Genomic DNA, 21,320 nt, shown 5'->3' with positions numbered 1-21,320 from the left:
TAGAGATTTCCACTCCTTGGCCTGATTTGGGATGAAGTCAAATATGTGAAATCTTGGAAGCTGCCACAGGAAAAGAAACTCCATTTTTCAACCAGCTTTAGATACAGCCTTCGGCCGTGGCGATAAATCTTCTGCCAGCCTGGAGAGCCGCACTCGCCTCCCGGATAAGGGCCTAACATGGTCCAGAAGGTCTTTGTCCCCTGGCCAGCCCAGGGAGGTGCTGCCGTCCCACCCCTCCAAGGGTGGGCTGAAGCTTCCCACAAGAGGCTGCTTCTCTGATGGGAGGCAACAACAAGAGAGAGCTCCCTGGCTCCTTGTCCCATCCAGCCCTTCTGAGCCAGAGGAGTGGAGAGCTCGGCTATCTCCCCATGCTTCGTCAGCTTTCCTCCAAGACAGCCCTGATCCCCAAGGGTCCCGTATCTACAAGACTCACAATCTTGTTGCTGAGGCAGGGGAGGAAATACTGGGGCTGGCTTAGAAGAAGCTCAGTTCCCAGCTCTACAGAAGGCCTGGCCTCAGCTCAGCCACCTCAACCCACACGTCAGCTAAAGACACCGCAGCACAGCTCCTCCTCCAGAAACTGTTTCTACCTGCACCACTAAAACAGCCGGCATGGTTTTGTTGGGTGCAGTCCCACAGGCAAAGCACCTGCTGTGGGAGTCACCTCCTCCCACTGTGGCATGGACCTGGTTTGTCCTCCTGGTTGAACACATGCCTTTCTGGTCCACACCAAGCAGCGCTTCCCAGGCAGGATGGCTCTTCACCCGAGCTCGCTCTCCTGTGGAGGAGAGCTCACCACCTCCTCTGCTCATTGGGGTTGGCCATGGAGGAGCACTCATCTCCTTTGCACAGCTTTTTGGGCAGGTGGGACCTGTCTCACCACCCAGCCCTGGGCAGCCTGACCACCAAAACAAGGTGCTTTGTGGTGTCCCAAGGTATGTTTATAGCCTGGCTAATTTTAGCACCTCCTATTTGCAAGGAGGGCTCCACCCAGCCCCGCGCTGAAACTATCTCTGGGCTGGAAAACAGCAGCTGTAAGACAACATCTGGCATCGCTCGGACAGGCAGAGGCAGGAAGCAAAGGAAAACAGCATCTGTCCAAGGCTGCTGAGGGACTGCAGCTAGACAGAGAGCAGAATTTGGCCAGGACATTGGAAAGAGTAACTCTAATCTTAAAAACATTATTAAAAAAGGATGAGACATTATAAGATGCCGGTTGCCATTTGTCATCCTTCAGCCTGCTGTTAACTCCCACCACGCCTCTCCCAGCCATGCTGAGGAGATGTCAACCCCTCCTGCCCCAAAAATCATTTGAGCTTCATCTTCACAGCCAGAGGCTCAGGGCCCCATCCCAGCATTGCCCCCGGAACTCCAGCACATGGGCTGGGAGGCTGCAGGGGAGCACAGGGCAAGGTCCATCCATCTCCTGGCCCTACCTTGAGAGGGGACGATCCCTTACTTTCCAACTTCACTTAAAAATCAACAGGTGGCTCTTAAGTGATGCAACAACCTTGCCAGGGTTCCCCCCGACTCAGGGCACTCTGGTCCCAGCAGCCCCACAGATGCCCTCCTGCCCCACAGCAGGCACCACAGGGTGTGGAAGAGGGTTTGGGCACAGCGTCTTCCCCTTTCCCACCAGCACAGAGCAGAGACGGAGGACAGGACTATGGGCCAGCCTCCAGCTTCAACAAAACACAACCTCCCCAAAACCTCAGCGCCAACTCCAACCCTCTGTGAGGCTGGAAAAGTTATGCTCCCACTTCTCACGGCTCTCCAACACCTCTGCACGAGCTTCCCAGTCCCACCACCCCATCCAACCCTACTGGGAGGGGGGGTTAGGCAATGCAGGTTTTTCAGTGGGTCAGGAAGCCCTTGTCTGAGTTTAGGGTTACCTTTGGGTGGGGATTTTTTTTTTGTTAGAACCCAGAGCACCTGGACACAGCTTCATCTGCCCTGCAAGTCTCAGTCATCTCCGAGCCATGACCAGCCATGGAATCAAGAAGAAAACCCTCCACAGGAATAGCCAGGATGTCTCTCTGGGATGGGTGAGGAGTCTGGCAGACAGCCACAAGAATTAGTTGCACCACTTTAAAATATTCCTGGAAGCAGCAAGGGGTGCTGCAGAGGAAGCCAAGAGGGTGAAGGGCCCCCACGGCTTCACCTGGCAGCCACGGATCCTTCCAGCACACTGCAAAGGGCAAGCTCAAAGCTGTGCCAAAGCTCAGGGAGGCCGCCCCATGCTGTTTCTGCCATAGCTTTTATTATTCCTGCTGGGAAATCCAGGCCAAACTGGGAGCTGGAGCTCCATGGGGTGGTAACTCCTGGTGCATTGGTGAATGACAGCCATCAGGTAAGGAGCCACGGCACAGTGGTGCCAGTTATGGAGATGGAGACCTGCCCAAAGGGAGCTCAGATGAGCCAGCTGCAGGTCTGGATAGACATCTGAGGCTTGTTTCAACTCAGTCCAAGCCACTCCAGTCTCAAAAACAACTTGGAAGCCATGCTATTTGCAAGTCTACTTCTTTTGGCAACCAGAAAATAATAACTAAGAAGCTGATATTATTATTATTTCATCTTCAGAGGGGTGAATAATCAGCTTTGCAAGGAATGTAAGTCTGGCTGACTGCTGAGGGCTTTGCAGAGATACCCATCGCCCCTTCACAGGGTCTGCCCATGAGCTGGGATGCTGAACACTGTCTGCCCCTTGCATTCAGCCTGGTTAACGACCCCTAGCACACACTGCCCACGGAGGGTGAAAAGCCAGATCAGCAGGGAAGCAGGAGGTCAACACAGGCACACTCAGAGTTCCCAACATTTGGCTCAAATCCAAATGAATCACTTAAGAGATCAAGAAGGGAAGTCACAGAAAACCACCAGCCCCGGACCCCCAACATCTTTCTCCCCTCCCCAACAACAGCTCGTAGCACAGACCTGCTCTCTCAAGCACAACTCACCAGCTCCAGCCCAGCTTGGTGTCATCCCCCAGCAAAAACTCTTCCCCAGCACCTGCTCCACCCCTACTTTAATAGCTTGCACCAATTAGCCCTCATTAGCCTCTGAGCTCCTTCTGACCATCTCCCTTGCTTTGCAGTGGAGCGTTTTCCCTCCTCAGCCCACCTTTTTGCTCCCTGCACAGGTGGTGAGGCTCAACCCTTTTCTTCTCTTTTGTGGCTTTCCCTCCTCCTGTTCCTCCCTGCTTGTCTTCTGCCCCCAGCACCCATGCCAGGACACCCAGCCCTCCCTCCCCTCTCTGAAGGGAGGTCCCCCCACACCCCTCCCGCCCCACTTTCAGCCCCTATGCTGGTGTCTCACCAGCCGGGTGGAGTGGAGGGAGCTGGGGGTAAAGTCATGGGTGCATCTCATCTCTTCCTGAAAACCATCTCTTTTAGGAGAATTCTTCACAGATGCTTCCTGCCTTACGCTCCTGCTGAAGGCATTTGCAGCTGCCTACATTGCCAGAAGGATCCTGTGGTTCAGGCAGGGGTCTGGACACAGCGTCCATCTCTGCCTGGCTCACTGGCTGGCTCGCACAGCGTGTGCTGCAGAGGGGTCTCCATCTCTGCTGGGGCTTCTCTGTGGTCTCTCAATTGGCTGCATGGTGTCCCCAGGATAAGCCTGCTGGGGAGGGCATCCCTGAGCCCTGCTCCGCTGCCCCTGACCCCCCTGTACCCCCCAAAAGGTTCCAGCGTGTTCCCAGCCCCAGACAACGCCGTAGGACACCTCAGGGCAGCAACACACGACACGTGGCAGCTTATAGAAAGGATTGGGGAATCTTTTCCCCCTTTTATTGAAAATGATAATTTCTATTCTAGTGCAAACACTGTACATTTTACATCACAAAGCAAGAGATAATTTACAGGATACATTTCCATCTGGGAATCCCTCCTGTGGCTTCACACATCAAGCTCCGCCAGCCTCATCAATCTCTCGTCCCTGTCATGATCAAAAATCCCACTTAGAGGGAATCAGCCACCTATTTCTGTGTCGAGAAAGGGGAGGCCTGAGAAAACAGCATTTGTACAGAGCAGGCGAGAGGAACGTGCCTCAAGACCATTTTCTCCCCAAATGGTACCCAAACTTAGTGATAACTGGGGTAGCCATGGCAACTTCCTAGGAGCTGTGACTGAAAGTCTAATAAAACCCTGGAGAACTCTGTGCTTTCAGGATAAGGCCCTTAATTTGCACATATATTTACATGGTTCAATAAAATACAGATTAAACAGACAGGACGATCATATTTCGCTTTGGCTTGATAGACAACTAGACACTGCCTGTTGGCTGAGGTCATCAGCAATTAAGAAACAAACAGCAAAACCCGTTCATTCATCCAGCTGGGCTGTTTAGCAAATCCATGTAAATGAAGCAATATTGTCTCGGATGCTCTGGTTTATATCTTGATGTTGCCCAGCTCAAAGGTGATGTAAAGGTCTCATCTGGGCTGACAACAGCCCAGTCAGCTGAGATGGCATCCCCGACCAAGCAGCCCAACGCAAGGCAAGACCCAACTAAAACTGGAGGTGCAAAAGCTTACACAACCTTCCCACAGGAGCAGCCTCGTGCAAGTCAATGTAATTCCTCACACAAATAAAGTGAGGAGGGTGAACAAGGGCTTGCACAGACATTTATGTGAGCCCTTTCATGTAAACATCACGGCGTGGGGGTAGGGTCAGTCCACACATGGATAACGGGGTACCAGGAGGTTCATGCTCTTGGAACTGTCTCCTTGCTAACTTCGGAAGTGGGTGCCTGTACACAGACACAGAATCACAGAATCATAGAATGGTTTGGGTTGGAAGGCACCTCAAAGATCATCTAGATCCACCCCCCCTGCCATGGGCAGGGACACCCTCCGCTACACCAGGTTGCCCATCCAAGAAAGCTGCTCAAGGTGATTTTTCTACTGCAGAAAAGGTAAGCAAAGACTAGGGAAAAGCCGCAGGCCACCAAGGTGCTGAAGGAAACAGCTGAAACCTCAAAAGCAGACACTCGGGCAGCCTCAGGACACCACTGAGGGGTACGTTCAGGCTGCTGTCACTGCTGGGAGGTCGGTGGATTGTGGAGGAGGGCAGCATGGTGAGGAGAGGGGAGAGCACCAGGCTAAGGCACCTAACAACCGGTTTGACCTCTGAGTAACGGTACATTGCACTGGGTCCTTTTTCCTTCTGATCATGCAGGACATGTTCTTCAATCGTTTCTCTGTTTGTGTAGGCACAGGAACCAAGAGTGAGTTTCTAAGTGAAGGTTGAGATTTCCAGCATGATCACTTGGCTCTAGGAGCTGGAATCACACTACTCATGACAGAAATATTTTGGTTTAGAGATGTTAGCTTCTCCAGACTACAGAATGAAAGGCCAAAAAAAGGGGTCAAACAGAACATCATGGATTTCTTAAAACGCCATGTTGTCCAGCCTCACTTCCCCTGCTGGTGTTCTATCTGCAAGTGTAATCTACAACTTCTAGCTTTTTGTCCTGATCACAATTAGATTTTTTTTTTTCCTCAAAAACATTCATACAGGGAAAAAAAAAATCCAACAGCAACACACATAATCACCAGCACAACTTACACTAGTTTGGATTTGGGGCTTTTTTCCCCATTGTTAGCTCAAATATTTTGGCTGCATTTCCAGTCATCCTCTGCCAGTTTAATTTTCACCTTCACTTTAAAGAGATTTATTTCTCATTTCCTGTAACATGCTATTTTAGGCTATCAAAGCCCGCTGTCAGACATCTACATATGCCCAGTGTGTCTGCAGCAAACACCAAGATGGAGACCTAAGCCACTCCACCATAAGTATCCCTCACGAGTGAGCTTCATTCTCCTTCCCTTGTGGTCCAGCCTGGACCATGAAGTAGCTCTGCTACCTTCAGTGGGACTATTCCATGGCAAAGTCCCACCTGCTCAGGGCAGCTCTCCTGCACAAGCACTATTTGCCATAAATAAGCCTCCTCCTCCGCCCAAATTTGTGAGAGGCATCACCAGCGACATGAAAGATCCCAATTTCCTCGGGGTGCCTGCATGGAAGAAACCTCTTTTGGGTTGCAAATCCTCTGCTCTTCATGGAGAGAAGGAAATTAGGTCCTAATTAGCTCTCCAGACCGCAGGGGAGCGAAGACAGCAGGTCAGGAGAGCAAAGGAGAGTGGTTAAGGCTACAGGACAAGTCTCACTGGGCAATGTTATGGGAACCAGGGGGAGATACAGTCTGTGTGGGATGCTCCCTGCTGAGACATTACCCGTCCCAGAGGCGCTGGCAGAGGCTTGCCATGGGGATGTCTTTTTGTGTTCCCAAGAGCCACAGGAACCTATCTGACTGGAGAGGAGATCCTCATCTTATTCTATGAAGATGCAAATGCCCATGGGGAAAAGCTGCAAAAGAGCATGGCTCCCTCCAGCTCCACTTCTTCGAGGTTTCTCACGGGAAGACGTGAGCTGGCCAGTTCAAGTGCTGCCGGAGGCTACCGGGAAGAGCTCTGACAAGGGGGAGAGAGGCTGCGGCTGGAATTTCAATGCACGGCTCCAGGAACCTGGATGCAGCACAAACATCCCACACACTTTTCAATGAATTTTATTTTGTTTAATAAAAAACACCAACCAAGCTTGCATGTATATCTTATATATATAAATATATACAGTATATATAAAACAAATGCATCTGGACAACGCCTTTCCCTGTGGCGCAAACTGTAAGGCATAGAAAGGAGTGTCCTAACAGTGCTATTCTTGGCACTACAGAGCGATCCCTCTCACTACGTCCCCCCCGCTAACACACCCACACTGGCTTTTCTCTCTTCTTTGGCTTTTTGAGGCAGCAGATACTTAAGAAATCAATGAAGCGCTGCAAAGCCCAAGGAGGTAATTCCTCACATCTCGGACTGGTCCAGACAACCCCGCCTCGTTGCACTAATGGGCTTCTCGCAAACTAACGGTAACGGCGCTGCCTCTGTGGCACAAGGGACTGGAGGGACAAAGGGTTGGGTGGATACAACAGAAAGCAGTGACCAAACAACTTCTTCTTCTAGGGTGAGCTGGGGCAGGGAAGAGAGGAGCAAGCTTTGCATCTCAGCGTGATGGCAGGTGGGACATGTCCACGGGCTGAGATCGGCAGAGGTGTCTTTTTGCAGTCCCATACAAAAATGGAAACCAACAAGGATGAGACTGTCCTTTACTGAAGAAGCTCGCAGTATAATGAGCAGAAGCAATAAACCTGACAATAACAAGAAAAAAAAAATGGTGGCATTATCCCAAAAGGAAGGAGGAACCTTGTCACTCACGAGCGGTTCAGTTTGCTCCCAGTTTGGTCCCCATGTTCGGTTCTGGGTTAGGGTTGGCTTTTTTTCTTCTTTTTTTTTAATTTTTTTGTGGTTTTTTTGTAGTGTTTTTTTTTTTTTTTCTTTCAGCACAAACAAGTTGCAAAGCAGGACGGGTGCTGTTGTATTTTCTCCTTCTGCAAGGCAGCTGCCTCGAGTCGTTAATTGACTGTGGGCACTTGATTCCTCTGTAAACTATATTCCTTTGCCTTCAGTCTCAGGTTGGCAATACTGTTGGCCATGTTCATGCCCTGCGCCGGGCTGGCGTTGGTACACGTGGCGGAGTAGGTGGCCATGGCGCTGTGGGGTAGAAAGAGAGAAACGTCACGTCAGACGTGGTCTTCACACCACGCAGAGAGCAAGCAGACGTGCACCACAGCGAGGTGAAACCCTGGGGTTTCCATACCTGCGGGATGTATCTCTTACGTGAGCAGGGAATTATCCCTATTTTTTTTTATTTAACACCCTTGTAAATCTCTCCGCTGCAGTTCACTTACCCAGGGACAGCCAACGCCAAAGTTGGTTGAAGTCAATAGGAAAATCTGCATTTCCTATTTCCTAACCCAAAAGGTTTACAATGAGGCCAGGGTGCCCAGCCTGACAGTTAGACCATTGTCCTTAAAAGTATTCCCACTGGAAGCAGTGTCTTTTTGATGAGAGCAATTGCTGGTTTTATTGCTTGTGAAACCACGTCACTTCTGAAACACATTACATTAAAGCAACACTCTGGGAAAAACCCATTTCAACAATTGTGATGCTTTTTGGTTTCAGCCTTTTGGAATGAAAATTTCCACACTTTTTCCCTCAAAACTTCAGCTGATCATACAGAGCATGCCTTCAAGGCTGAAGGGAAAAAAAACAGAACATTTTTTCTCCCTTCAAATTATGTCTTTATTCATGAAAAACATTACTTTTGGCAGCAGAGGCTAAAAAAGATCTCTGAGTCCTTTCTTATCCTACCAAAAATTTGCAAATCTGCTTTCCAGACCACTAGAAAACTTGTTTAATGCGTGTGTTCCAGGTTTCTGTGAAAAGCAACCCCCTTCGCCCCAAAAACCAGCAAACTATCTGACCTGTTGCACTTCCTACATGTGGGTCCACAGATAAAGACCAGTTGAAAAACACCGCGTGAACTCGAGTTGCCCGTTTAACGCAGCCAGCGTGTTCAGGAGGAAACCACAAACGCTCTCCTGGAGGCAAGCTCAGGTCTGGTGCTGACCCTTTCCAACCGCCTGCCTGGGTGGCTCACGTCTGAGGCTCTGGGAAATGACCTCCTACAGCCCAAGAAATAAGATAGCTGGCTTTTTTCCTTTTTTCTTCTCTTTTTTTCTTCCAACGCTGATCTCCACAACTGGAAGAGCCTTCGAAAGAGCCAATCTCCCTTGAGGGAACTGGCGTTTGCTGCACGCACAGATCCGAGCCGTGGACGTGCACGCTCACCCCAAAGCGCTGGTGGTATCTCTGACCTTGCAGGGCAGAGCTGACCTGCCAGGACTTTAAATGCAATTCAGCGCTGTCTGAATCCTCAGCCTCCAGGAGATCCAGATCAAGCAATACTAGCAGGCCCCATCCCAGGCCAAATGACTCCTATTTCTCACTTTAAAATCAGGGAAAAGAACTTCTTCAGGGAGGGACTGTCATCTTTGCATCAAGACCAGTGGAAACACAACAGCTTACACACGTGGAAAGGACAGGTAAGACCCGTAGATATAAAGCTGCTTACACCCATCCAGGGAAAAGCACGAAAAATTCTCCCTAGGAGAGCAAACATTCAGGATACTTTGAGAATCTCTAACACCCACGGAGGATGGACGTTAAAATACACACGTCAAAGTACAGGCTCGACTCTGCCCAACTGGGGGTGCATCGGCCGCATTTTGATGGGGTCCAGGATGCGATGGATAGGCATGCCTGGAGCCTTCCCCAGCTGGCTGTGCACCCCCTCAGTTCCCTCTCCATGGCTGGGTTGGTGACTTTACCCTTCTCCTCCCCCGTAAGTCAGCAGCAACGTAAGAAGCTGAGTGCTGCCTGCAGAGGCATTGCAGTTTCACAAGGCATACAGCCGGTCGCTACTTAAGCACCCATTCCCACCCGCTTCCACAGGGTACATCTCCCCCACGTTTTTGTGCTGGAAGAAATTAGAAGAGCCTCAAGGATACTCCAGATTAGATAAAATAGGAATTTTCAGTCTTGTGTGCAAATTGTCCCCATTCAAAACCAGACTGCTGCCCAAGTCTGGTCTAAAATTCCAGGGAACCTCCTGCTCTCAGCTCCCCAGTGGTGTGGGGAAAATTACTGTTGCCCAGTGAGATCTCTGCTAAACCAAAAATCTCCAGAAATGCTCTTTTTTAGCAAGTTATTCCACAAGGAGCAGCGCACAAGAAGGCTGTCTCCAAACACTGGTATAGCTCGAGGGTTGCTCTAGAGACTCTCCAGGCTCTGACAAGGGTTGAAGTTGCCCTGCTGCTCCCCGCTCTGCCCCATTCAGGCACAAAAAAGAGTCTCTTTCCTCTCCTCAGCTGTCTGCTTTCATGAAACACAAAGGAACATCATGTTTCTGAGACCTCAAATCCTTCTTTCAAATATGGTTTTCAATGGCCCGTGGAGTCAAAGGTTGTTGGAGTGGGAAGTGCAGGCTGACAGTGCGACTGCTAGTCTTATTTTCTTAGGAACCTATGCTAAAAAATGTCTAAGCAAAACATTTCAACTTCAAAAAAATAATAGTATCTACTTGGCTGTCTATGTGACACAGATCCGCAAATAGCTTTGGTTGACCTGTGGCTGCATGTATTTGGAGAATAAACACACTGATTGAAAACTTTCCCCAGATCTAAGAGTAAAACCAGCGCCGGCCAACGCAGCTCTCGGACCTCTCCCGGACCAGCCGTTAATCAGGGGCTGGTACGGCAATGCCGGGGAGATGGGGAGGGGGCAGAGGGCCATGCAAACACTCTGCATAGCTGTTTTTCACCAAGTGTCCAATTCTTTAATAACTCTACTCAGTTCAAAGCCTTAATGAGGCTGTGACAACCTGGCCCAGGTGCCCATTAAGGCAATTGTGATTGCTAAGAGGTGCCCAGCAGGATTGGAAAGCCTGGGGAGCATAAAGTGTCTTGAGGGTCCTGACCACCTCACGTTGCGGAAACGAGCTGCTCTGCTCCTCTGCCAATGCCTCCTACTCCTCTGCAGGGCAGTGGGAGGGTGACAGTCCATCCTGGTTTGGCATAGGGATGGCTGTAAGCTGCAAATATCTTTGCTGAAATGTCTTGGCTTAAGTCAAGGAGAAGACATCAAGACTGCGAGGATGCGTCTTCACACCATGGAAAGGCACAGCCAGGTCTGGACCTCAGGGGGAAAACCCCATCCCTAAGGCTTTCCTTTCTCCCTTGCTCTCCTCATTTGCACATCCCAGATGCCTTGGGCTTCTCATTGCCCAGAGTGGCCCCAGACAGCCCTTCCCAGTGTGCCCCTGGAAGTTACCTTTGCAGGGTCTTCTCCTAGAAGCCGTTATGAAGCCCCTCGTGTAAACAACATCTTGGGAGGGACGATCTATTTTTAAAAGTGTGAGAGGTAGAAATAAGCCACAAGCGTTCAAGCAGGCATCTGGTACTGTGACCAGAGCAGTCTCAGTGGGGTGGGGATGGACCTGTGCTTCTCTCCCCTGAACTCCCCCACCCAAACTCCTCCCTAGGATACAACACCGAGGAACGCTTCAGAGAGAGAAAGCCCAACCCCAGAAGAGGGATTTTGCCAGACAGCAGTCCTCAGATAAAATCTAAAGGATAAGGACCATCTCTAAGACCAAACTTGTGGTCATCAAAAGCATCCTATTCAGTATCTGGAGTGGGTGAACCTATGACTTGTTCTTCTGGAGCTACAGGGTGGATGAGGAGGACCCCACAATACTGAAGCAGCAAACTATCAGGGAAGCCATGTGTTTGCAGACCTAACTGAGCAAACAATGTTTGGGGTGCAAGAAGGGGGTCAAGGTGACCGAGGAAGGTATGTCCTGGGTTTGGTGTTACTCCTGGAAGCTAGCAGGAAGCTGGCTGTGATCAAGCCAGATGAACAGGAAGAAATCCAGCCAAAGGCTCCAAGGTCCTGACCAACAATGAAGCCACTGTGCTAAAAAATAGCCACCAATCTCATTTTTAACTGCCTACAAGCCAGCTGGCTCCCCACAAACCAACACATCCTGTGGATCTTGCACCCACACCCAGTTCCTGCTGCGCTGTGGATGGCATGGAGGAGGACAGGGAGGCCTGTGACATGCATGGACATCCCAGATCCTTTGAGCAGACTGGGGTTGCCACATCTGCACTTCTTTCCTGCCACCCTTTAAGCAGTGCTGGCCACAGGAGATGGACATTGAACACCAGTCAGCCACCCAGAAACACCTGGTCCTTACCGTGGGCAAACCACAGCACCGCACAATGGCACAGTTTGTTCACACACACATGCTTGTGCTTTAGCAACTAGAAAGAAATTGCTCACCAGTGCTGACCACTGCAGGGAGGGTTAGGAGCAGCATGCATGGAGTGAGTTGCCAGCCCTTCCTTGCATCCCAACCAGTGACTGCCATGGGACAGCCACAGAACTCCCTCTTCTGGCCACTGTGTGGTGGCTGAGCCTCCCCAAGTGCTCTGCCATCACCTCCCCTGGATCTGTGTCCCATGGAAAGGTTTCCTCCTTGCTTTAAACTGGAGGCACTAGGGAAGCAAGTGCAACCCCTTCTGTCTTCATGTACTTACACCTGATCCTCTTTTGAAACTTCCTGAATTGCAGAGGGACCCAACTCCCAGAGAGCCACGATGATGCTGAACCAAGCCCACTTTGCAAGCCTAGCAGTGAGATGGGGTGGGGACAGGTAAGGAAAACCAGTGGGGTGGTCAAACTGCCGTATCCTCCAGCTGTCCCATGTGAATATAAATAGCCCATCTCAGAGCTGTCTGAGGCCACTCTCAGGCTGCTCTATACTATGCCAGAAACTGGTCAGCCCCAGAGGGGTTACTCACTCACCTGTAAGGCGAGGCGGTACCCCAGGAGAGATAGTCGGTGGGCCTCGGAGCTGGACGAGGTACTATGGGCTGCTCCACGGCGGTCACATCCCCTGAGTAGGATTTGAGCAGAGAGGCGTTCTTGCTGGCCAGCATCGCCCTCTCGTTCCGGCGAAACTTGGCTCTCCGGTTCTGGAACCACACCTGGGGTAGGAAGCACACAGACCCACCAACCATCACAACCAGCTCTGCTGCGACACTCACCCTTTCAGCACACCACCTCTGCCCTGCCGGGCATGACAGGACTCTGTTAAAGCAAGCTGCTTTGGCACGCTTGTCCCTGGAAACTCTAATGAGAAGACAATCCTTATGTCTGCCCTGATAAAGCCCTCGTGTGAGGAATTGGCTCAGTGAGGCCCCGGTGGGACAAGGTCTATCCTGTGCTGTAGGCAGCAAGGCCTGGGAGTGCTGTACAAGTCATCATGTTCCATGGTCTGCTTTGACGACCTTCAGAAAGTGCAGACGTGTAAGCTAAGATCTGAGCAGCTCACGATAATGTGAGCAGCCTGAGCACAGGACATCCAACATCTTGGCCTCAAATGGACCATATAAACACATCTGACTGGGCAGGTGATAAGTATGGTGGCAGATCAGGCGTGGCAGTCCTCCTCAAGGCATGGCACACTTGGACTGCAATACAGCATGACCCAGAAGCTTGGTGAACCTAGTGTGCCACGCAGACGTCAAGGATTTCTACTGCCTGATGACCCCCTCCAGGTGAGGTGCGTCCGGATACAAGCTGTGGTGATTACCTGAACTCTGGCTTCAGTGAGGTTGACTCTGCGTGCAAGGTCTTCCCGTACAAAGGCATCGGGGTAGTGTGTCCTCTCAAAGACCCTCTCTAATGCCTGGAGCTGGCTGCTGTTGAAGGTAGTCCTGTTCCTTCTCTGCTTTCTTTTCTTCTTCTCTTCTGAGTTCAGCTGATCATCTAGGAGAGACAATTGGAGATGTGAAAAGCTAGAAAGCTAAGAGCCTGCAGCAATGGGGTGAATAACCTCAACGCTTTCAAGATGGAAAGGGCTTAGGAAGGGGCTTGCACAATTTCAACACCACACCTTAACTGTGCCATGTTAGTCCCCATGTAAAAAGGAGGTGGAAAGTGCATTGACCCCAAGCATTTATTTCCCAGCTCAACTGCGTAAGACCTGTACCAGCTCTCTCAAGTTACACCATGCCTCAGCTTCCTTACCTCTAAAAAGAAAAAGTCCAAAATGCATCTCCCCATTCCTGACAATCCTAGAAACCTTTTCTGACGATAAAGAATCATGAACCCCTGTTCTCTCTGCTTCAAATTTCCAAGGACAGCCCTGACTGGGACATAATACAGCCCTCTGGGGTGAGCACGAGTCCTGCACCTGCTCTTACTGACGGTGAGAAGCTGTGCCCATCTCCGAGTAAGGAAAGCGCAAGGAAACAGCTATTACTCTGGGTTTGATCACAGCCAAGGTAATGACGTTCTCTGTACGCAGCTCCATTTGGCTTAAATGAGGACTGCATTCTCTTATCCTCCCCACATCCAGACCGAGAGGCGTCAATTTGGGCAGACATGGGGGGCTGTGAACAAAGAGGCGTCAGACAGTGGAAATGAAGCATGACTAAACAAGGGCCTGAGCAAGAGACAAGCACAAAAGCCAGTTTCACTTGTATGCTTGCGAGCCAAGGACATGGAAACACAGACAGACATGGATAGCATTGCAATTGGGAAGCAAAAACCCAGTAAGAGAGAAACTGAGCATAAGCACGTTCGATACTGTTGACTGAAGAACAATTGTGCGTTCTCCTGCACCCCCCTTGCCTTGCCCAGGCCAGCAAGGTGGTGAGCAACAAACTGTACATTCCGTAAGAGCACATACCATTTTGTGCCTGGTTTGTATTTACTCCCTCAATAAATCAGTACATCCACACATCTGGATTCACGCTTATCACTACTGCCTGTGCCTACGGTCACTGGAGCAACATCAGTGCTGATATAACTATGAAACGTTTTTTCTTAACAAATATCCGCTCTGTGCCATCTCTCCTTTCTCCGGTGCTGTTGCACGTGCCAATGTAGCTGCAACGATGGAGCTATCAATGCACGGGCACTCACAGGTACTAGCAAGCAGTGGGCGACGGCTCCAGGGGTTTGAATGCTCTTTATTAGGACAAGCTGGAGGCTATGACACTGGTTTTGCTTCTACCCTACCTGTACCGAAGTACGTTCACTCATCACAGCAGTCACAGCAGAGCAAACACTTCAGTTACCGTGAGAAGCCACGCTGAAGGAGTGGAGAGCAAGGCACCGGCCTACAGGTGCAGGAGGCCACTGCTGCCATAAAATCATAGAATTCCAGGTTGGAAGGGACCTCAAGGATCATCTGGTCAAACCTTTCTTGGCAAAAGCCTGTCTAGACAAGATGGCCCAGCACCCTGTCCAGTCAAATCTTAAAAGTGTCCAGTGCTGGGGAAGCCACCACTTCCCTGGAGAGATTATTCCAATGGCAAAACTGCCTCTGTAAAACAGCCTTGTTCAGGCTGCAGCACTGGTATAACGTCACCTTGCACTTGTCCTTCTTCAAGTGCTCCAGCATGTGTGGAGTCCCACCAAAACCATCAAGGCTTCTCATGCTCCTGCAGCCCCAGCCTTCAACGCTCCCAAGCCCCAGGTGGGCACCGTCAGCATGGTCCCACTGTCTTACGTGGAAGAACAGCAGTTACACCTGGGAGGATCTGAGCCAATATACATGTCAGCATGCACTAAAATATATTGATCGTTGTATCTGTAAGAATGCGTGTGCCAGTGAACTATATTTTAAGTTAATCACTGTGCACCTTGGCCCAGATCACAGTCTCACCACTGAGAGGCCAAGGGCTTGACCTGCTCTACACGGTTGCAGAATATCCCCTCGACAGTCATTCCTTCTGCCATACACAAACGTGACAGCTCCCCTCATCCTCCTGTTCTCGAGGGGGTATGTAAGGCACAGGGAGAAGCTGACAAGGACATTAAAGTCCACGGTTGTTGTCCTCACCACCTGTTTGTGTTGCTTTTCACATCCCATCTGGTAATAGTTACTGCACCTGAACGCCTTTGGAGTGAGTCCCATCCATTTGGGAACAAAAGGACATTCCTCTTAAATTAAAGGAGGTTTTTCAAATTCCTGCAGGTTTACAGCTCCTCTGTCCCCAATCCTTCTCCAACAGCCTGACGATGCCCAGCAGACTCCTCTCCAGCCTGGGGATTCCTGGGTGCAAAAATATGCCCTCGTTTTTCTTGTATCAGAGAGGAAGCGTTTGGAGACCAGATTTTAACGGGCACGTTGAACTGCAAAACAGAGCTGGGAAGGGACTGGCAGAGGCTGGAACGTGCAAGAAAAACAAACGTGCACAGGAATCCTGGGGCATTAAAACAAGGCTACTGGTGAATCTACCCTGCTCAGGTGGTGGGAAGCGAAACGGTGAAGCAGAGGGATGGATTTAACTGCTGCTTGTGCAGAACACCATGCACGTGTTTCTGCCTGCTGTCACAGGGTCTGGCCCTCATAAAGAAGCAGAAAAGTCCCGCACGTTCCTCTCTTGACTCATCATCAAAGCCTTTACAAAAAGGCTCAGCGATTTCCCCCTGGCTCGACTGGTGAGCTTGGATGTAGTTGTGCTGCTGTGCACCATACAACACAGCAAACAGCGAAGAACAAGCCTCAGCGCACGACCATCACTCCGAATGGCAGAAACATCGCGAGACCAACTTGCCGTAGAGGCCAATGTCAACATGGGTGTCTGGCCTCCTTCTCAGTTATCCATTTGATGCTATTTTCTAATCTAAACCCTGCCAACGTGGACTGGATGAACAGATCAATAAAAGCCTCTGACATCCCTTGGGAATCCCTTCCAGGCCTTTGAAGCATCAGTTCCTGCCCAGAAGACGATACCCGGCTGGAGGGAGCAGGAGCCCAAGGCCGTCTGGCCATCACTCAGATCCTGCGTGACAGTTACACGTGAGGAAGGGTGAGCACATCACTCTGGGGAGCAAGAAGAAGGGCCAAAGCCTGTAAAACACTGGAGAACAAGAATCCCTCCTGCCAAGCACGTTAACACAATCTGCCTGGTTTCCTCCCGGCGTAAAGTGAGACACCGGTGATTCACAGCTCACCTCGTAATTACAAGACCCAAAAATAGCAGGGCCAAGAAACGGAAAGTTGCAGGCAGTGGCCGTGTTGCGGTGACTCACGGTCAGGTCATTGTTGGCTAACGCACCTCCAGCATCGGCTGGCGCGGAGCGGGGACGTGAGTCACCCCCTTTTTCCAGGACGTAGCTAGACGGAGATGGCTCAACAGCAAAGCACAATCTGTGACAGGGGTGGTCGGGCTTTTGAGATCTCCCTTCACTGCACCTCTGGAACAACACAGCTAGATCCAAATGTCTATAGGTGTTACTTGGGTAGCAGAAAAATATAAAAATAATAGCGGTATTAGCCCAGAGCACCACTGGGTTGATCACTCCTTGCGTTTTGCCATGCAGATATGCCATATGTCGATTACAAACTGCTAACGAGGGATTGCAGACACCTAAACCCCAGGTGTCCGCAAATGTCACCTTGTTCACAGCAGTCACCTGCTGCCTTCAACATGTCAGCAGGGAATTTATTTTTTTTCCCCCTGCCATTACTTCTTTATCAGGAAATAACGCTGAACACTGAAAAATGGTATTCCTAAACAGTGTTGACAGCACTAGTGACTGGAGTCAGCAGAAACAGAGAGAAGAGGAAAACAGCTCTAAAGCTTTTTAGATGGGTCAGAAGTCTTTCATCAACATTCTTTTAATCACAAATATTTTATTACAAGCAGCGTTCTCAAAAGCTGAGCTGCTTGCAAATGCGTCCCCCAGAGAGATCAAAACGCACGTTCTCCTCTCAGGAACCCGATGTCGGAAAATCTGGGAATTTCATTTCAAAATCCCAACCTTTCATGTTGGGCTGGGGGATTTTGTTTCCTGTGTTATTTCTACATTCACCCATGACATGCAAATCCTGGTGTCCTACACAAACGCACTTCTAGGGCGCACCAAAGCATTTTTAATTGCTCCTAAATGACACATTATGAAACATCCTATTCTTTCTTCCCCTTGTTCATCATGTCTCCTCTCGCAACGAGGCAGATCCCCACTCGAAGACACTCTGATCTATGTTCCTTATCGCACGGCGGCTGTCCCAGTGTCTGCGACTATCAGCGGGGTACCATCAGACGGTGCCTGTTGGGATGCCGCATCGAAAATACAATGCATCAGGAAGCAAAACCGAGTTGAGAACTGAATGTCTTCATATAAGTTACAAGATCAGTATTTTTTCCACCAATACTTGCAACCGCAACATATTTTGGATTTCCAGTTTGCAGGAATGCTTGTGCATACTTGCTTTCATTCCAGGTCAGAAAAAAACCCTAACTTCCAGATGGGATTTACATTGTGTGGGCAGTTTTGAAAAGTTTTGACCAGTTCTATTAAGTCCAGAACCAGCTATTATAGTACATTAATTGGATCCGAATTGAAAGTAAACAATTGGATTTCATTAAGTGAGGGACAGAGACATTTAACCGCAATATTGTATACGGTAAGGCAGGAATGATTTGTTACATCAGTTATATAAACTGTAAACTGAGAAAGGATTTCAGGGAGAAAATAAGGAATCACACTATAATCACAGCCTTCAAAAGAAGAAGTTACCACTGAAGTTTGAACACAGATTAAAGAAAAAACAAGACAAATTATTTCACAGAGAAAAAAATAATAATCTAGGAACGAAAAGCCTAACAACTAGAAACTCTTTCAAAATAAAAAAAAAACCCCAAGCCAACCCACCCTGCAAGACAAAAGAAGAGAAAGTTTTATTCAGAGTGGTGGAGAAAGAAAGGAAAAAGGAGAATAGAAGGGAGAGGAACAGGTTTTTTATTGGGTTTAAAGTTAAATTTTAAGAAGCTTGAGTAGAACTATTTCCTTGGGTGTCCCCCCGGCTCCGAGCAGGCTCCTCTCCCCAACATCAGCCGTCCAGTTACAGCCCTTTGCAGGCTCACGCTCCAGTTTTATTTGTGCTCTGCTTTACTTTCGATTCGTTATATCACTCCAAAAATATTGCAACTCTTTGGGTGCAGGGCACTTTTGTCAACTTATAGCATAAAAACCGAAAAACACAACCCAAACCCGAAAGGTCTAATCAAAGCTAAAGCAAGGCACCAAGAAGGGGAGTGGGAAGAAGCAGGGCCGGGGACATACAAAATCCGCCTGACGACAAAGGCGTGCCCCGATCGATTTGAGATGTGTCTCAAGCGATCTTCCACTCGTGCAGGATGCTGGAGCCGAGCGTGCGTGCCGCAGAGCAGGGCTGCCCGCGGGCAGGGGGTCCCACCGCCATCGCTCGCGCAAAGATGAGATCGCGCCCCATCTGAAACAGCCGACAGACACCAACAGCGCTCGGTGCCGAGGTTTAACTTCAGGGAATGCAAATGCTACACGAGGAAGTTGTAATTACCCTACACCAGACATCACAAATGTAGGCAATAAGGAACGAAGATGACACTCAAAGCGAGCCCTGACGAGCAGCAATACCGAGCCCAGCCGTACAACCGTGATAACAGCAGGTTTGCATTTGTGATTACAGGTCAGACTATGGAGATTTTTGAACTATCATTTTTCTCCTGTTACACAACACCGGCTGAGCTTTTTTCTAACCTTTGCTGATTATTTGTTTGGGTTTTTTCTGCACCATCTGTGCACAAGACCTCAAATTATTTCAATTATACAGAAAATTCAAGTATCTGAAGTTCCAGTCTTGTCAAGATCACCAGCAACACAGGAAAAAAAAAACAAACCCAAAGAAGCAGATGCTGTATTTCTTTTAAAAGCCTTTGCTTTTGATTATCTCATGAAATAATCGGGTTCATTTTTTGCGCATAATAAATAAGTTATTTTGTGCAGGAGCACGAAACTCCAGAAAGGTGATACTGAACTTTTCATACAAAACCTGAGTTTTAATATTAAATGGAAAAGCGTTGTGTATTTTCAGCGTTACCCGCGGGACTACGGCAGTTCCTCTCCGAAGTGTCTGCAATGTGGAACCTATCAGGATAATTTTTAGCTGACCGCATACAAACAATTACATATCATTACAGAGCTGTGAATAGCTTTCGCATGGATAGCGTGCCTACGGTCTCCCGTTGTGCTCGGCTCTGCCTGCCAGACTAGGGGAACTCACTGAGGTCCTGCACAACCACGGCTTCACCAGCACCGACGGTGAAACCCCTGTTGTCCTCCACCAGGACAGGCGCTCAAACAGAGGGATGTCCCACCTGCATCACAGCCAAAAGGGACATTTCTGGGCAGGTTTCAAGGCACAGCACCAGCCGATGACTCTCGCCCACCAGGAATGAGGTCTTGGGGTTGTCACCTTCCTGGTGGAGAGCCTGTAGACACCTCTGAACTCCTGAAGACTAGTTTTCTAGCACGCAAACAGCCTCCACAGGGACTTACCAGGTGCTGCTGGGACCTGAGTGCAGAGGCATCCCCTGTGCTCTGCTCTGCCCTGCCCTTTCGGGGGTCTGTGGAGCTGGGGATCAGGTCCTCCTGCAAACCCAACCTGCTCTGCTCCTGACCCACAGCCAGGGCAGCATGAGCTCCTCCCTAGCAGCTAAGAGCCCTATTCTACGGCAAATATAAGACAAAACTCCTTTTCAGGGTGGTTTCAGCTGTGGTGCTCTGCTTCTCATCTGGTGGGAACCTGCAGAGCACATGGGCAGTTATAGTGGTGTGTCCTCCCTAACCATGTCAATGTTCCCGCTTGCTGGAGTTGACAGAAGAAATGATGTTTGGGAGAGAAAAAAAAGTAATCACGATCCAGTGGAAATCCAGAGTCGCCCTGGAAAGACATGACGTTAAGTGTTAATTACTGGGAGAACAATATTTGCGGGGGCAAAAGTATACGTCCCTCTCCAGAAATTGGTACAAAGCCATTGAAAGTCCCCCTAGATCCCACAGACCAGTCTGAGTTCTGCTGTAACAGCTCTGCTTTTATATTCGCTAGGGTTTTCCTTCTGGGCATCCTACAGCTCACAAGGCACATGGCTTAGTCCTGCTCTTCTAACAAGCCTTTCCGCCGGGTCTTGGGGTCAGAGTGTTCCCATAATACAATAAGCGCTGTATGGATCTCATAAGCTCCAAGGCACAGTATGTTATGTGTTTGGAATTCCTTGTATGCTTTTATACTTTGTTTTACATATTGTAATTTTTATATGCATTACCACATTGATCCTTGGAAAATTAATTTAAAAAAAAAATATAATCAAAAGCAAACACATATTTTAAAAGCCTGCCAGCGGCAAATCATGTTCTGTGAGACTGCACTTTGTAACTGACAAAGAGACCAAACCACCAGACCGTGGCGGTGATCCAGCAGGGTGGATTTACCAGGCTCGGGAGGGGACAGGATCCAAGGGGGCTGTAGCCCCCCCGAGTCCCTCGTTAGGGTAGCCTGATGCCACAAAAGCATTGGACCTGTGACAGAGGAGCAGAAATGCAATCGCACAGTTCCACTGGCCAAACCCCACCACCATACCCAAAGGTATCAGATCCAAAACAGGTCTGTGCACCCCTGCTCAGGGGCCATGACGTCTGGCCGCTGGTGTCAGTATGACCACCAGACCTTCCCCGGAGAGCTGGAGCACCTCAGCCTTCGCAGCCCCTTCCCCACTCTTGGTTAAGACCCGGGATCAGTGCATTTGGCAGGGGTCAACGCGTGTGAAGTCACGCCTTTGCAAAGTCAGGGGTATGACTTCCAACGCCCACATCCTCTTCCCATCAGCTCTCCTTCCCATGCCATGTGTCCTGATGTTTCATCTTAGGAACAACAATCGTGCAGCCAAGATCAAACTTCCTAACCTACGCCCTGCTCCATCGGTATTTTCTCATTTCCAAAGCCGCCTCTCCATGCTCT

The 21,320-nt window shown here is 49.6% G+C and overlaps 1 protein-coding gene across 2 annotated transcripts in view; it reads right to left on the bottom strand.

The window, feature by feature from the left end:
- Positions 1-3,787: 3,787 nt before the first annotated feature.
- PRRX1 (paired related homeobox 1) overlaps positions 3,788-21,320 on the bottom strand; it is a 43,042-nt gene continuing 25,509 nt past the window's right edge. Inside the window, exons 2-5 of one of the 2 annotated variants that reach the window (XM_054834262.1) lie at positions 13,116-13,291; positions 12,326-12,507; positions 10,787-10,855; positions 7,469-7,606 (exon numbers count right to left, since the gene is read on the bottom strand). In XM_054834262.1, the coding sequence (XP_054690237.1) occupies positions 10,804-10,855; positions 12,326-12,507; positions 13,116-13,291 (410 nt within the window). In that variant the 3' untranslated portion in view covers positions 7,469-7,606; positions 10,787-10,803. Of the gene's footprint in view, positions 7,607-10,786; positions 10,856-12,325; positions 12,508-13,115; positions 13,292-21,320 lie in introns of both variants that reach the window. The other variant, XM_054834261.1, reaches the window with a different exon arrangement.

This window comes from Grus americana, chromosome 8, assembly GCF_028858705.1.
Source record: "Grus americana isolate bGruAme1 chromosome 8, bGruAme1.mat, whole genome shotgun sequence".
NCBI classification, from domain to species: domain Eukaryota; kingdom Metazoa; phylum Chordata; class Aves; order Gruiformes; family Gruidae; genus Grus; species Grus americana.
Note: the sequence above shows the minus strand (reverse complement) of the source record. Positions and strands in the feature narration are given on the sequence as shown.